Raw genomic sequence first — 16,649 nt, forward strand, 5'->3', positions numbered from 1 at the left:
ACACTAGTACATTTCAGTCCATCACACTGACAGGCACACACGTGTGTGTGTGTGTGTGTGTGTGTGTGTGTGTGTGTGTGTGTGTGTGTGTGTGTGTGTGTGTGTGTGTGTGTGTGTGTGTGTGTGTGTGAAGGATATATATCATAATATTGTTCTGTGGATGATATTGCCATTAAATAAAAGTAATACAATGCTTTTATAGGCAGCAAATGCTAAAATTGACCATTTTAGGTCATTAAATTGTAATAATATCTGATACTGATAAGAATCTTCAGGGGCCTAACAAGGTTTAATTGCTGAACCCATGATTACGTAGAGGGAGTTGACCTGAAACAGACAGAGATTTGGCCTGTTACAATAAAATGACCATTAGCCTACCAACTCCCTCGTCACCTGAGCACTTTATGTTGTTTTTCCAGCAGTAGTAAAAAAAAAATATGGGTAAAAAAAAATACAAGAAATCAACAGCACAAATACAACTGCCATAGCAACACCAAAGGACATGTTCCATTACTAAAAAAATATCCATAAAACTGTTGTTCTGATGAACGCACATTATTCCCGTGGCATTCCAGGGCTCATAGGATGAGGTCATGCTTAGCAGTAAAGCAGCAGTCTCAGCTATCCATTTAGTCTCAGTGGCAGCTGTTTGACCTTTTATGAACCTTGCTAACAACTTTACAGCCTTACAGATCAATGCAAAATCTATTAGAAGAGATTAGCATTAAGGCAGAGCGTAATGGCTAGCCCAGTATCTACTGGGATCTCAGGTGTAAATACAGACTAATGCTAATGCTGCTATTGGCACTGGACCAGCCACAGCCAGTGATGAAAGCCATTATAAAACTAAGGTAGCTTCAAAAAGGTCAGAACTTGCTGGCCAATTAGAAGAGTCTAATGAGGCCACATTACCATAAGAGGAGGTGAGAGGAGTGAAACAGACTGGAAAGTAAACATGACATGTGGATGGAAGGTGACACGCAAAGGGAAACACTTACAGTACAGTGCAAAAGTCTTGTTTAATCCCTGATTTCCGTATCTTTCGCTCACAAAAAGATTGAATTAGAGATTTATTAAAACATGCGCAAACATACACGAAACAGAGTATGCAATGGATTTGTACACTTCGAACAAGTTTGAAAGTCTTGAACCACACAACCTGAACTCTCTCAGACAACCTTTTTTGTAATTTCTTAAAGTAGTCTTCAGGAATAGTTGTTCAGGTTCCCTTTTGCCTTTTATTCCATTTTTTATGAAGATGATCGCACACTGCTTTAACAGTGTTGAGGTCCGGGCTCTGGGGAGGCCAATCCATGACTGAGTTTTCCTATTCGGGGATTCTTTTGCTGCCGTGTCAAGTGTGTTTGGGAGCATTGTCATGCTGAAAAATGAACTTAATGCCAATCAGACCTTTTCCAAATGTTGCTTTCCAGATTAAAATCTGAATTCATCCCTTCATCAGACCTGTTTCTGCTAATTTTCACTCCACTTACTGTGTAATTTTGCGTACCTCAGTCTTTTCTCCCTGTTTTCTTTCCATAAGAATGGCTTCTTGACAGGCCCCCTTCAACTGAGACTATTTCTGATGAGGATTCGGTGAATAGTAGGGGGACGAGCTGAAGATGTATCTCTCAGGTCCTGTGTAAGCTCTTTCTTGGATATTTTTTTTCCTATTGCCTAATGACATCCCTTTCAGATACTGTCAGCTCCTCTAGATAGTTTGTTAAGCCTGACACTTTTTCTTTCGTCCTCCACTTGTCAATGTCCTCCAAAATTTTAAGGACACACTGCACAAAAATGGCAAGATATGCAAAGTTTTCAGTTAATAGTTGTTTGGGAATCACCTTATTAGTGCAAATGTACTATTTTATGCCTGTCACACTGCATTATCTTGGGCATTTTTCTTGAACTAAAGGAATGGGAATGAATAATGTGCTTCTGTGACAAGCTGGTGGTAAGAAAGTGACTAAAGGTACAATTTAAAATTGATTCTTTGCTATGCTGTTTGTTATGTGTAGTCCCAAATCTGGTTCATCCCTTTTTATGCTTGAATGATTCATAGGTCAGTGTTAAGTTGCTTAACATACAAAGTATGTACTCTGAAAATGTTCAAGTAGAAGGACTGAACTGAAAATGAGTGAAAAAGCAGCAAATGACTGGAATAAAAACCATACCATACCATCTGAAACACCATCAGAAAACTACTCAAGCTCACTTTTTACACAAAAAATAAAGGAATGAGGGGTGGCTCAATACTGTTGCACAGTACTGTATGCATGTAAGAAAGTAAAAATAATTTTGATCTATGACTCTAGTCCTTCCTGCTTAAATGGGATATTGACCTATTATGCAGTGAAGCTTAAAAGCAGGAGCTGAATTAGCAGTATGCCTTTAATGTGGATGAACAGAAGATAGACCGGAGGGATGAGATGAGAGGAGGAAAGAAGATGAAGGAGAGACTTCAGCAGCTGTGTGGTTTTGAATGGAAAACCGCAGCCCTGCCTTTTTTTAACCAGTTAAATGACAGCACATTTATATTTACAGTAAACACCGGAGGGACATCTTGAAAAGGAAAAGGTTTTCTTACAAGTTTGCACAACCCAAACACACCCTGGGAGGAATTAGCAAATTAATCAGAGTCCATCACATGAGGCCTCACAAACAGCTCTTGGTGCCATTAAATTTCAGCATGGATACGCTAATAGGAATGGCAATGTAGGTCCAATAAAAAAAGAGGGGGAAAACAGAAGAACAGAAAAGAAAATTATGACGATATAAGGGTGGGTTACTATTCTCAGAAAAAAAAATCAGCAACTCAGAATTACCAAGATCGAAGATAAAAGTAAATTTACTTTAAAAAAAAAAGACAATTCTTTGAGACTGAGAAAAAAAATCTCTAAATAAGAATTATTGTTGAGGTTATGAGGTCACAAATTTATGACTAACTGTAATCGCACAGCAATAAATAAATGGAGGTTACTTTGATAAGGAGAAAAGACACACGCACAGATAAAGTGCTGCCCTTATGGCTTCTTACTTGGTAAAGAACCCTTTCTGAAAGTCAGCTACTTTATAATTCAATATTTTAACTTTATATTTGGCCACGGCATCAGTTTCTAATTAAAAGCCCCCAAACTGTATGTTTATAGTTCTGCTTGACCATACCCGCTCTAACCTTCTATTCTTCCACTTTCTTTGACTTCACATTTAGCTACGAATGCCATCCGGTCTTTAAGTCTGACGTTATTAGCCATATCTGGGCCCAAAGTCAAACGATCACTGCGGCATCACTGAGAGTTGAAAAACTGTCTAAATTCTTTCATCTGTAATAAAATGATCAGTGTGGCTGCTCTACCAGGTGTAACAATGAAATTTAACATCCAGGCATCCATGAAAATGGAATTTATTACATTTAACGGAGTTAGAAGTTAGCAGGGAGTTAGCTCGCTAGTTTCAATCTAAATATAATATACCATCTTCTGACTGAGGAATTTCTGAAACAAATTAAGACGTACAGCTCTGCTATCACTTCCAACATAAATGAAGACAGGAAAGTAAACAGCAGTGGCTGAAAGGTTTGTAGGGTTACTGAAGTTTGGCTAGCATATAACGATGTGCTACGTGATCACTAGCGACACAGCTATGTTAGCATAATATAAACAGTGAAGCTGGAGGATGAACGCTAACTTTTTTCACGTGCACATACATTGTGTTAAATGGACCCATCCAGTCACGGTGTGTGCAAGACTGAACCAGTGTTGTCTGCCGCTGTAGGTGCTCCACGTGGAAATGCTTTCTCTCAGAGTGGACTGTTCAGCAACACGAGCAAGATGAAAGAGCACTTCAAAGTTTGTGCGCGAGTCCATGAGACATGAGTAGCAACATGTTGTGTGTGATGTCTGGACTACTTTATTGTTGGTTTTTTAACACCACCTGATTGAAATATTATCACATATTCAGAGAGAAAGTGCAAGTGCAAAAATACAAGTGCAAACCCTAAATGCAGGCTTAAAATCAGTCCAAAGTGTCACTCATTTAGTTATCTATATCTTTTGTTTACATGAGCACAAAAACATTATTTTAATTAATATTGACCCTTAACACATGTATGATGTTGACGTTGTATTTGCTGAGAAAGGACATGGTAAGAAAACAGAAATAAAGTGAACTGCATCAGGCAGCTCAGGATTGCAGCTCTCTTCTGTCAGGTATTAGGCCATGTTGCAGTGAATAGGATAGGATGAGTGAGATCAGTAAGTATCCGAGGAAATAAAAGGTGTACTACTGTATGCAACTTCATCTTTTTAACAAATACTTTTCTGTCTTTTTTCTTCTGGATAGGCACGCTGGAGCGCATGCCCCTCACAATGTCTGTGCATGGCTATGAGGAGATGGCTTTAGTGTATCAGATAGCTGCAAAGACATTCCTGGCTATACCAACTGTCCTTACTAACCTGTCTCTGTGGCCTTCACTTTAACCAGTGCCATCTGTGGTGTGATTAAGTTCATTCAACCCTGCAAAAATATGCTGAATGCCGGCTGGCTACATATCACTCCTGTACTCTCTTCAACTGTACTTCCATCTTCCACCTCTATCCCTCTCAATAATGACTAAAAACGCACCAAAAAGGCAACTGAGCAAGTCTTCCACAAAGCACAGGTTTTTTGTGTCTCCACATGTCAAAGTGTTCTTGGCCAAGACATTTTTATGCCTGATGGTGAGGCCATCAACCTGCATGGTGCTGTCACTGCCATTAGAGTGTCAGTTTGAGTATGTGAACAAGTGAATAGGTGTGGGGCAAAGCATATACAGCCACTTACCATTTTTTGGCTGAACTGTTGTGCCAAGATTCAAGACCCTCTCAGGGTACATTTGTCGTGTAGCTCCATCATCGGGTAGTTGGTGTTTTCACTTTGTGCATGTTGGCTTGACTAACAAGCAGTTTGCACAGCCTGTGCTGAGCTTCTATAGCATGGCTGTAGGCCATTAGTCTTGTTATTATTGCAAAGCTGAAATCTTGATTTTAAAAAAAGAACATGGAAAAAAATTAAATGAAACAACATTTCATGTCAAATCCAGAGGGCCTGTCATTAAACTGAGCCTCAGTCCTGAAACCTGCTAGGCTGCTTAAACTTATTCACATTTTTTAAGGTAAACATCAAAGATGTGCTGAATGCTAGTTACAAGTTATTTTGGTCATGTTTGACACATAGCAGCAAAGCAAAGTTGGAATGGTAACTAATGCAGCAAATCACCAATGAATCATTTGACTCCATGCTAACCGGCATACACAATGCATATGCTAAGACTAATCTACCTAATGAATTATCAACAGGAGCTACAGTGTAAATTTGCCTTCATTTAACGAGCCGTCAGTCACAGCAAACCCATCAGCAGATACCATCAAAACTGGAGCAGGTGGGCAAGTAAAAAGGAAAGGGGGCGTGTTTGAGTCCATTGGGTGTGTGGGCAGGAGTGTGACCCGGCGACTCCACCGAAAGTCACTACTGCGCAAAGTCTGGGTCCAAAAGTGCAACATGGCAGCTCCCACAAACAGGAAATTTTGGCTTCATTTTTGCACACTGGGAGGAAATGCAGCCAGGTCGTCCATTTCTTCTACAGTCATTGATTTGTTTTGTTTTTAAATTTATGTAATGTACATGTGTGCAAGCAAAGGTGGCTTCGCTTAAATGTGTTGGAGCTGATGTTTACAAGTGATTTGACCCTCGGAAGATATCAGCATACGTTAAAAAAAGAAAGATTGGTGCATAATGTGGCACTTTTAGCTAGATTTAAACTTCAGAGTATTTATTTACTGAAGTCAGAGGTGAGGTAAGGAAGGAAGGAAGTCAGTGTCTTTAGTTGGTGGAGAGCACATTGACTTGCTTTTGAACTGCCAGTATTATTAATTATTATACAATTGTCATAAGACTACCACGCAAAGAAATACAAGAATTCTCCCTTTGGACGAACACAGCCTGGTTACTCATCTTTAGACAAGGAATAACAAAAATGTCTGGGGTCCAAGGGGGCTGGCAGCAATGCACTCAGTGAAAGGGATTGTGACAGAGAGTAATTTTTTCATGGAAATAACTGCATGCTTCCAAAGTCTTGGCACATTTTTATTACCTAACTGTAACATCTATTCTTTCCAGTGCAGTTTATAAAAAGATTAAAACAATATTGAGCAAAATTGAGTTCAGCTTATTGGTGCAGACCGCCACAAAAGTTCTAGTGTCTCATGCGGCCCCTTGGGAAAATTAATTGCCTACCCCTGAACTAGAGCAACATTTCAAAGGAGACTATACTATTAAATCTATTAAACAACTTCCCTATGCTTCATAAAGTAGTGCCCTGACCTGAGAGCTATCGTGTTGTCAACATGGAGCCACACTGACGGAGGATTCGTGGAAGTAGAGAAAGACAATTATGAAAGCATGACATTGATTATTCACGCTGTGTTATCAGTATCACATTACAAAAACACAAAGTGTTTTGGTATGTCTGCTGTTACTGATCGGATCCTGATGACTTGGTTGTTTTTTTTTTAACTGTGTGCCCCTATTTTCAAGGTCATGGGTGTTGAACAGCATCAGATGCTATAAAAAACAAACACAGTGTTTGTTTTCAATGGCTGCAGGCAAAGTCAAGCTTTTAAGTGGTGTGTAAAAGCAGTTTGATTTGGTTCCCAGATTCAGCTCATAACCAAAAAAAAGAACAGCTTTTATCACTGAGGATCAGTGCAAGGAACTGATGACCACGTCTAGTCTGCAGGCAGTGCTGAAAAGTGTCAGGGTACTAAACTGAAAATACTGCTTCTTGTTGGCTGGAATGGAAGATTAATGAAAACGAAACAGCAGCAAGTGTGTGAAGACATTTAAATTAAGGAAACAAAATAATGGAGCATCAGCAAAAAGGAACCTTTAGGAGGACTTTGATGTGGATAGTAGAAAAGAGTAAGTTACCAGTGGAGACCAATGACCAGCAGCCAAACCATAATTGTTCCCTAGCCTCACTTGTTTATGACCAAAACCAAAACAATAATGGTCTCCTTACATGAGTGGTCACATCATCCAACGCCATGATCTAACCCAGCCGCGTCATCTTTGTGTCTAAATGTAACCCAATGTTAAACATAGCTGTATGATATTACGACACTAGACACTGACAAATGATGTCTTTTTACTGGTAAAGATGTCAGTTCATACAATCAGCAGAAAATGTCGTCTTCTACCTGTGTGGATGTAACATTTTACTAACCATTTAGCATCTTCAGCTTCATGAAGTGAGACAGAGGTGGGAAGTAGAATTTCCAGGTATCTGTACTTTACTAGATTACTACTAGATTTAACAGTACGGACTGCTCAGTCAGATTTGATCAAATGGAAATTTAAAGCTTACATGTAAGTCCTCGTGTTTATTAATGAGACATTGGGTCTGTACTTGGGACATACGTTGTTTTCATATTGTGAAACATGCTGCAAAACAAACTGAGGTAGAGTAGCTGTGCTATTTAAATGTTGCATGAAAATAATCTGCAGGTTAGTGCAGGATAAGCAGGTTAGTTTGCTGCACGGTGATGGATTTAAAGTGTGTGTGACTGGTGCACAGTGGTTGTGGTTTCATGGTCAGGGTAAAGTACATTAAGTATAGCAGGGATCAATTAGAAGTTAAGCTGAAGCTTAGATTCATTGACTGAATTCCATCTTCATACCAACTCTTTATACCATCTAGGGTGGGCAACTCCAGGCCTCGAGTGCCGGTGTCCTGCAGGTTTTGTCACGGTTTGGCATGGCAAACCGTGGGGGGGGTGGGGAAGGAGGACCCAGGCGCGGTGCTCAATGTACAAGCAGTGCGTTTATTTACAGTGATGGAACAAAACAACAATAAATCCCCGTGCTCTCCCTGACTCCAGTGTCATGTCTCTCCGTGACCAGTCCGTGTCTCAGTGCTCTCCGCTCCCATGTCTCAGCACTCCTCGTGCTGGCTGCCGTCTGGCGCTCCACACTTCTCCTGGGGACACAATAGACGCAGCCGTCAGGACACATATAACCGCGGGCATACACACACACTAACTCAGCTCAACAGGCTGACTGACATGGAGTCTCACGGAATGATCCCGCATTGGTGGGAGCTCCAAGACTCTCTTAAGTAGCTCCCCCTGACGAGGCCTGATCAGCAGCAGGTGTGTGGCTTCGGGTGTGGCCAGACCATCAGCAGGGCCACACCCATCATGCCTGAAGGCGCCCGCTGAAACACATATACACACACGCAAACAGGGACAAAGACAGCAACACCAAATATACATACAATAATAATAATATAATTCATAACTGCTCAGGGATCCTGGGTCGCTCAGACCCAGGACCCTGACAGGTTTTAGATCTCACCCTGGGTCAACACACCTGAATCAGGTGATTCTTCTCTGGAGAACTTCAAGACATGTTGAGGAGATAATTTAACAATTTGAATCAGCCGTGTTGGATCAAGGACACATCTAAAACCTGCAGGACACCGGCACTCGAGGGAGGCCTGGAGTTGCCTCTCACTAGTCTAGAAAAAAGACAGCATAAACAGTGTACTGTCAGTGTAGTGGATCAAAATGTTGTTAAATTCAGTTGTGTCAGAAAAAGCAGTAAACCTCAGAGCAGCAGCTCAGCTGATCACAGCCTGAACACTAACAAAATCTACTGCACGGCTCAATAGAAATTATTTATGCACATACACACAGATTATGATTAAATATTTTGAATGGTGTATAAAGGTGCACTGTTACTATTGTGTGTGTCTATCTATCTATCTGGTGCTTGTGTCATTCAAATGTAAGAAAAATCTTGGCACCCTGGCTTTTACGAGTGATAGTTAAGGTCTTGGACAATAGTAATGGTTCTCTCTTGGTCAGAGTGACTGTAGGCAAATGATGACAGCAAAACAAGGGCCAAAAAAGTCTAATTAAATGCAATCCAAGAGGAGTCGAGTTGTAACTAATAGTTTCCTTCATATTACCTCCTGCAGCTTGTGTGTGTGTGTGCGTGTGTGTGCAAGAGAGAGAGACTGCTGCACTTGCGTTCGTTAAAAGGGGATTTTCCAGGTTGAAAACAAAGCAGCGCAGTGGCAGAGAAAACATCTGACGCACTAAGTGGGGTCCTGTGTGTGTGTGTGTGTGTGTGTGTGTGTGTGTGTGTGTGTGCGCGTGCGTGCTAAACGCTCCTGGGCGACTAAGGAAATAATGAAAGGCAGAGCGACTACATTCTCATGCAGATTGTGAGGCAGCATGACAATGTGCTACTGACTTTCTTGGCCTAAAAGTAAATATATAAACTTTATCCCCTGAACATTCACTGCACACTAGAAAAATAAGAAGCAACTCTTGTTTTGTAAAACTCTTGATGAAATTTTGAGAAACCCTCAATTCAGAGCCCACAAACTCATCGCTAGAAGCACTTTAGAGGGGTTGTATGGTCGAGTGGTTTGCAATGATGCATGTGACACCAGCGGTGCCAAGTTTAAACCCCACATCAGTGAAATTGCTTTTCCACAACCGAAGGAGTTCCGAGAAGAAAGTTGTTTCTCAGACAACTGAACGCCTGAGAAACAACACTGACAAATTGTGAGCTCAAAATTATAAGGCTCGGGATGTTTCTGTGGAGTATTCAGGATCAACGTTTTAACAACCCAGCTAGAAAAGCTTTTATAAAGTAAGATCTGTCTTTAAAACTCAACCAGCCTGACCTGCATCCTAATCGTACTTTTACAGCAATGCAAGTCATGCACGCACTATAAAACCAGTGTTTTCTCTGTCAGTGTTTTTTCTAACACTCTTGAAAAATCATGGTTACAAAAGATCAGTGGTTAGATTAGTGCTTTGTTAAGACTAGGGAAAACAGTTTTCCCATAATAAAGTCCTTTTTTTGTTTTTTACTCCTCTAATATTTGCAGACAAAAACAGCAAAAGTGATGATGACTGTCGGTGATATTGATGATGAGCTCTACATACAGACGATCTTTCAAACTGAAAATAAAAATCAGCATCTATGGATATGTTTTTTAAAAAAAGACCGATATCTTTATAAATATGGTTAACCTGAAAATTTTGTATAAATCCGAATGACCAAGCATCAAACAATGAATGAACATTGTCAGTGATACAGTATTTATGTAATGGAAAAGCTAAAATTCTGAGATCCAGAGAAATCTTTATACTAGAAATGAGAGAAATTAACTTGCAGATCAAGCAAAGTTTGGCACCTTGGAAATCTAGCGATTGAAGCTCAATTTTTACAAGCTTGTTTATCAATGCTGTAATTCACGAAGCTTAATGTGGCAGACCCGTGAAGCACTAGTGGCCTATACCAACAGCAAATACACTAACTGGGTAGTTGACAGCTTTTTATATCCTGCTGCTGATGAGCCATACTTTGCTCATAACATGCCAGGGGTGTATCTCATACTTATCATCAGAGATGGGCAATAACGCGTTACTTGTAACGCGTTACTGTAATCCGATTACTTTTTTCTTTTTCTTTTTTCTTTTTTTTACTTTGATTTTTATTAAGTTATGTTAACATTGTGGACATACAATAAAGAAAATAACAAACAAACATACATATAAACGAACATAGAGTCTGGAGTTTACATATCTTTTTCCATTTATCACGTTGCAGAAAAAAAAAGAAAACCTATTATGTTATTTCATTTGTGTCACTTCTGAATGTTTTCCACTTCCTCCATAGTCTGTCGTATTTACCTCCCATCAGTCTAATGTTGAGTGTTATTTTTTCCATCTCTGAGATATCCTCTACAATACTGATCCAATCCCGCTGGGTGGGAGGATCTGGGTGTAACCACTTCTTTGTAATTGCTTTTTTTGTTGCGGCCAGAATTATTTTGACTAAATACACGTCCTCTTTTTGTATGTGTTCTTTTATGTTTCCTAGATACATCACTTGGCAAGTATTTGGGAGTGTATAACTCAAAATATTATCCATATTCATTTTTAAGTCTTCCCAATACTTTTTAATTTTAATGCACTTCCAGAATACATGAGAATGATCCGCTTCTATTTCTCCACACAATCTCCAACAATTTTGTAAACTTGAGGTCAGTTTGCTTTTTATTTTGGGTGTAATGAAAAAACGTGTCAAAACGGCGAATTAGTTGTACTGTGTTGCAATTCACACATATTGAGCCATTCTTTCTCTGTTATTTTTATGGTCAGTTCAACTTCCCATTTCTTTTTAATATAGAGTGTTGAATCTTGTCTATTTTCTTCTAATGACCTATAGAAGGTGGAAATAGTTTTAAATTGTTTATGTTCATAGCAATCTTTTACTTTTTCGACAATCCCCAGTGGTTTCCTAAGCCAGTCAGATTTTATTTGTTTTGCGCAGTAGTCCCTAACTTGCAAATATCTAAAGAAATCTCTATTTTCCAATTTGTATTTGTTTTTTAGTTGTTGGAAACTCATTAGTCTTCCGTTTTTCATAAGGGTACAAACTGCTGTAATCCCTTTTAGTTCCCACTGTTTGAATGTTTGGTCCAATTGTCCTGGCTTGAAATTTTTATCATGTCTAAACCATCTGAGTATAAATAATTGTTCTTTTAACTGACATTTTTCTATTACTGTGTGCCATATGTCTAATGTAAATTTCACAATTTGATTCATTCCACTTTTATTCTTTGTCATTAAATGTTTGTCAGAGATAAAAATTTGAATGTTGTTTCCCTCGATTTCTTTCTCAATTTCCTTCCATCTTGCCTCATATTCTGGTCTACACCAACCAACAAGTGGTCTGAATTGGGCTGCATAGAAGTATTCCCTTAGGTTCGGCAAGGCCATCCCTCCCTTGCGCTTCGGGAGTTGCAGTGTTGTTAGTCTTATTCTGGGCTTCTTCCCACCCCAAATAAACCTTGATATCATTTTGTCCCATATTTTGAATTTTTTTTGAGATATAGGAAGTGGGAGTGACTGAAACATGTATAACAGTCTTGGGAGAACATTCATCTTTATTATTTGGATTCTTGAGTAAAAGTTTGTAGGTGTTGCCGACCACCGTTCTAGATCTTTTCTAATGTTGCCCTCCACCTGATTATAGTTTATGTCCGCCATATCTGATAATGATTTTGTCAAGGTTACGCCCAAATATTTCATGTTGTTCGAGTGCCAATTTAATTTGTATTCGTCTCTGATCTTTTGGGAGGGTATATAATTGAATGATAGAATTTGTGTTTTGGATACGTTAATTTTATAGCCTGATAAGTAGTCAAAGGTATGGAATAGTTGCATCAAAATTGGGAAGCACTTGTCAGGGTTTCGTAGAAAAATAATAACGTCATCAGCAAACAATCCAATAAGGTGTTTTTGTCCAGCAAGGGATACCCCCTCCAACTTTGAATGTTGTCGCACTGCTTGTGCTAGTGGCTCAACGTATAAGGCAAAAAGAATTGGTGACAAGACACAGCCCTGTTTTGTACCTCTATATAGCCGAATTCTATCTGTCAGACTACCATTCACCTTGATTCTAGCTGTAGGTTGATTATAGATTGTCCTTATACATTGTATTGAGCTGTCCTTAAACCCGAATTTTTCCAATACTCCAAATAGGAAGAGCCAGCTTACACTATCAAATGCCTTTTCTTGATCTAAGCTAATTAACACAGTACCGATATTAGTTTTTTCTGCATTGTCAATAATGTGAAAGACTCTCCTTATATTGTCCTGTGCCTGACGTCCCTTGATGAATCCAGTTTGATCCACTTCTATCAGATCTGGTACAAATTTTTGAAGTCTTTTGCTAATGATCGAAGCGTACAATTTATAGTCGTTATTTAGGAGGGAAATGGGTCTATAATTCTTGCAATATTCTTTGTTTTTTCCTTCTTTGGGTAAAATTGTTATAATAGCTTCTCCCCATGATGGTGGAGCTATTCCCTGATTCAGAGTCCAGTTGAAGCAAGATAGAAGAAGTGGCTTGAGTTCTTCTTTGAAAACTTTGTAAAATTCAGCCTGAAAGCCATCGCTTCCTGGGGCTTTATTTTTTTTCTGTTCGGCAATAACTGTATCTAGTTCCTTATCCGTAATCTGTGAAATCAGTAACTTGTTTTGGGTATCTCCTATGGAGGGCAGATCCAGCGGGTCAAGAAAATTTTTAATTGTCTCAAGGTCTGCAGCTGCCGGTTGTGAATACAGTCTCGTGTAATATTTTTTAAATTCATTTTCTATCTCATTGGCAGTGTTGGGAAGGTTACTTTTAAAATGTATTCCGTTACAGAATACAGAATACATGCCCCAAAATGTATTCTGTAACATATTCCGTTACGTTACTCAATGAGAGTAACGTATTCTGAATACTTTGGATTACTTAATATATTATCGTGCTTTTTACAACAACGTGAATGTACTATTGCTGTGTGATTTATTACTATTACTGAAGGTCCGCGACTCCAAACTGTAGTAAAGGGACCTCTGACTAATACGGCGGGGTCCCTGTCGGCTCATAGCCGAAAAATAGCTTTACTTTGTTGTGTGGGTCAATTTTTCTTGCGAGAGACAGAGAGAGACGTTGAAAGACTGCTCCAACGGAACTTATTGTTTTCGGAGGAAAACACGAACACGGTGTACAGCCGAGTCTTAATAGCTTACTTACAGCTGGGCTCGTCAGGCACTCTTCTTGGCTGCAGTGGTTATTATTATATTTACATGCTTCCAGCTCCCGTTTTTCCTCGACGACAACTCGTACCTTTCCACTCGCCTTTTTCTCCCTCCTCGCGCTCACAGACACATAACGTGTATGGCAGTGCATTCTCCCTGCAGCACGGACTACACTGCCCATGATGCTGCATTCTTTAGAGCTATGCTTGTAGCATTCTGCCTGTTAGCTTAGCACAACAACAACAACGAAAAGGCGCTCTCTCACCCAGGAAACACACAGTCGCAGAGAGAGAGAGAGAGAGAGAGAGCGTCGCCCTGTAACCATGGCAACCGTAACGCTGCCGCCTGGAACGAAAGAACGTAGCTGTCTAACAAAACCCAAACAGTCCTGACCCGCGACAAAATGAAACAGGAAAGTACCGCAGTGTAATCCATTTATTTCAACAAAGTAACTGTATTCTGAATACCACATTTTTAAACGGTAACTGTAACGGAATACAGTTACTCATATTTTGTATTCTAAATACGTAACGGCGGTACATGTATTCCGTTACTCCCCAACACTGCTCATTGGGCATATAATGTAATTTGTTACTATCCAAGTTTCTTACTTTATCAATAATCCTTGATGCCTGCTTTTTACGCAGTCTACTGGCAAGTATTTTAGTTGCTTTGGGCCCTGATTCGTAATAGGTTTGTTGCATATACCTAGCCTTTTTTTCTACTTCTTCTTTTAATAATTCATCAATTTGGTTTCTGATGTCTGATATTTCTTCTAGAATTTCTGGATTTTTAAGTAGTTTCTGTTCCCTCTCCAGATGTTTAAGTTTTTCTGTCAAATTTTTATATCAGAATCAGAATCAGAATCAGAATACTTTATTGATCCCTGGGGGAAATTATTTTTTGTTACAGTGCTCCATTTTAAACCAACATTAAGACAAGACAGACAATACGCTAACTAAGAATAGTACAATATATACATATATATACATACATACATACATAAGTCACTTATAAATAAATATTTGGAAAAGAAACATGTGTAGTTGTAGCAGCAAACAGTGTGTTAAGTGGATGCGTTGTACAGGGAGATGGCCACAGGCAGGAATGATTTCCTGTGTCGTTCAGTGGTGCTTTTCGGTAATCTCAGTCTCTCACTGAACGAGCTCCTGTGACTGACCAACATGTCATGGAGTGGGTGGGAGGTGTTATCCAACATTGTCTTTATCTTGGACAGCATCCGCCTCTCCGACACCACCTTGAGGGAGTCCAGCTCCATCCCCACAACATTGCTGGCCTTACGGATCAGTTTATTAAGTCTGTTGGCATCTGCGACCCTCAGCCTGCTCCCCCAGCATGCAACAGCATAGAGGATCGCACTGGCCACAACAGACTCATAGAAAATCCTCAGCATTTTCTGGCAGATGTTGAAGGACCTCAGTCGCCTCAAAAAATAGAGACGACTCTGGCCCTTCCTGTAAAGTGCTGTGGTGTTTTTAGCCCAGTCCAGTTTATTGTCAATGTGTACTCCAAGGTATTTATAGTCCTCCACAATGTCAACACTGACCCCCTGGATTGAAACAGGGGTCAAGTGTTTCCTGGTCTTCCTGAAGTCCACGATCAGTTCCTTGGTCTTTGCCACGTTGAGCTGCAGATGATTCTGCTCACACCACGTGACAAAGGAGTCGACCACAGCCCGGTACTCTGTCTCATCATCCCTGCTGATGCATCCAACCACCGCAGAGTCATCAGAAAACTTCTGAAGATGGCAGGTCTCTGTGCAGTGGCTGAAGTCTGTGGTGTAGAGGGTGAAGAGGAAGGGGGAGAGGACAGTCCCCTGGGGCCAGTCGCGCTTTTTTTTGTGCTGCTGTTAAGGGCTATGAGTTTTCCCCTTAAGACTGCCTTTAATGCATCCCAAAGTATAGTTGGGCTCACATCTACGGTATCATTGTCTTCTATATACATTTTTATATCTTCTTTAATTTTCTTAACATGTTCATCCCTATTTAAAATACCCAAATTAAGTCTCCATGCTGTATGTATTTTCCTATTATCGAGACTGATTTCTAGACTAATCAAACTATGGTCTGAGACATCTGCCACACCTATTTTACAATCTGTAACATTATGAAGTTCTTCAATATTAATTAGAAAATAATCAATTCTCGAATATGTGGCATGAGGTGCAGAGTAGTGGGTTTAGTCCCTGGTTTGAGGATTACGTGTTCTCCATACATCAATCAGTCCCACCTCTTGTAATATTGTATTCATAAAATTAGACAAACGATGTTTACATGTTGCAGCACTGGTAGTGTCAATATCCCGATTTAGCACAACATTGTAATCCCCTGCACATATCACCAGACCTTCAGATTCTTGTGTCACTAAATTGAATAAATCTTTATAATCACTTTTCTTACTTCCTGGTGGGGCGTAGATATTAACCAGGGTAACTAGTTTATTTTCCAATTTCCCTTTAATTAGTAAGTATCTACCCTCTTTATCAGACACTTCTTTGTGGCATTCAAATTGTGCAGAGTTTGCTATTAAAATAGCTACTCCTCTTTTCTGACTTTGTCTGTAGGAATTGTAATAGGTGTTTTGATAACCAAATCTTTTCAATTTTTCATGTTCCTGTTGGGGCAGGTGAGTCTCCTGCAAGAATATTACCTGTGCCTTTTCTTTTTTGAGTTTTGTTACCACTTTACTTCTTTTGATTGGGTTATTCAGACCATTCACATTCAGTGACACCAGTTTTATATTATTAAAAGGCATATAATCCACGCGATTGTAGATCGTAATTCTCCAGACAACAAAAAATTGTGGCCTTGACATTTGGCCAACCACCATATACCATTACAACAGTGCAAAATAAGTAAAAGAAAAAACAAACAAACCCTATAACACCCGACTTCCACGTTGGGGTGAACGCTTCCCACCCCGAATCCCCGTTGGCAGGCTGAGGAGAAAGTCTCTTCACAGAGGGCCCCTCCTTGG

General features: G+C 39.8%; 1 protein-coding gene across 2 annotated transcripts; it reads right to left on the reverse strand.

The window, feature by feature from the left end:
• Window positions 1-7,691: 7,691 nt before the first annotated feature.
• On the reverse strand, window positions 7,692-13,923 carry LOC308404524 (uncharacterized protein). Of its 2 annotated transcripts, none has more exons than XM_080894603.1 (4): window positions 13,741-13,923; window positions 8,407-8,554; window positions 8,100-8,251; window positions 7,692-8,014 (listed from the first exon to the last, which is right to left on the reverse strand). In XM_080894603.1, the coding sequence occupies exons 1-4, from the start codon at window positions 13,831-13,833 to the stop codon at window positions 7,970-7,972; spliced, it is 438 nt and encodes a 145-aa protein (XP_080750729.1). In that variant the 5' UTR covers window positions 13,834-13,923; the 3' UTR covers window positions 7,692-7,969. The 2 variants fall into 2 exon arrangements, with proteins under 2 accessions (XP_080750729.1, XP_080750728.1); XM_080894602.1 differs by having other exon boundaries at window positions 7,782-8,014; window positions 13,648-13,923.
• Between the last annotated feature and the right edge of the window lie 2,726 nt (window positions 13,924-16,649).

Source organism: Rhamphochromis sp. 'chilingali' (genome assembly GCF_963969265.1).
Source record: "Rhamphochromis sp. 'chilingali' genome assembly, chromosome: 10".
NCBI lineage: Eukaryota > Metazoa > Chordata > Actinopteri > Cichliformes > Cichlidae > Rhamphochromis > Rhamphochromis sp. 'chilingali'.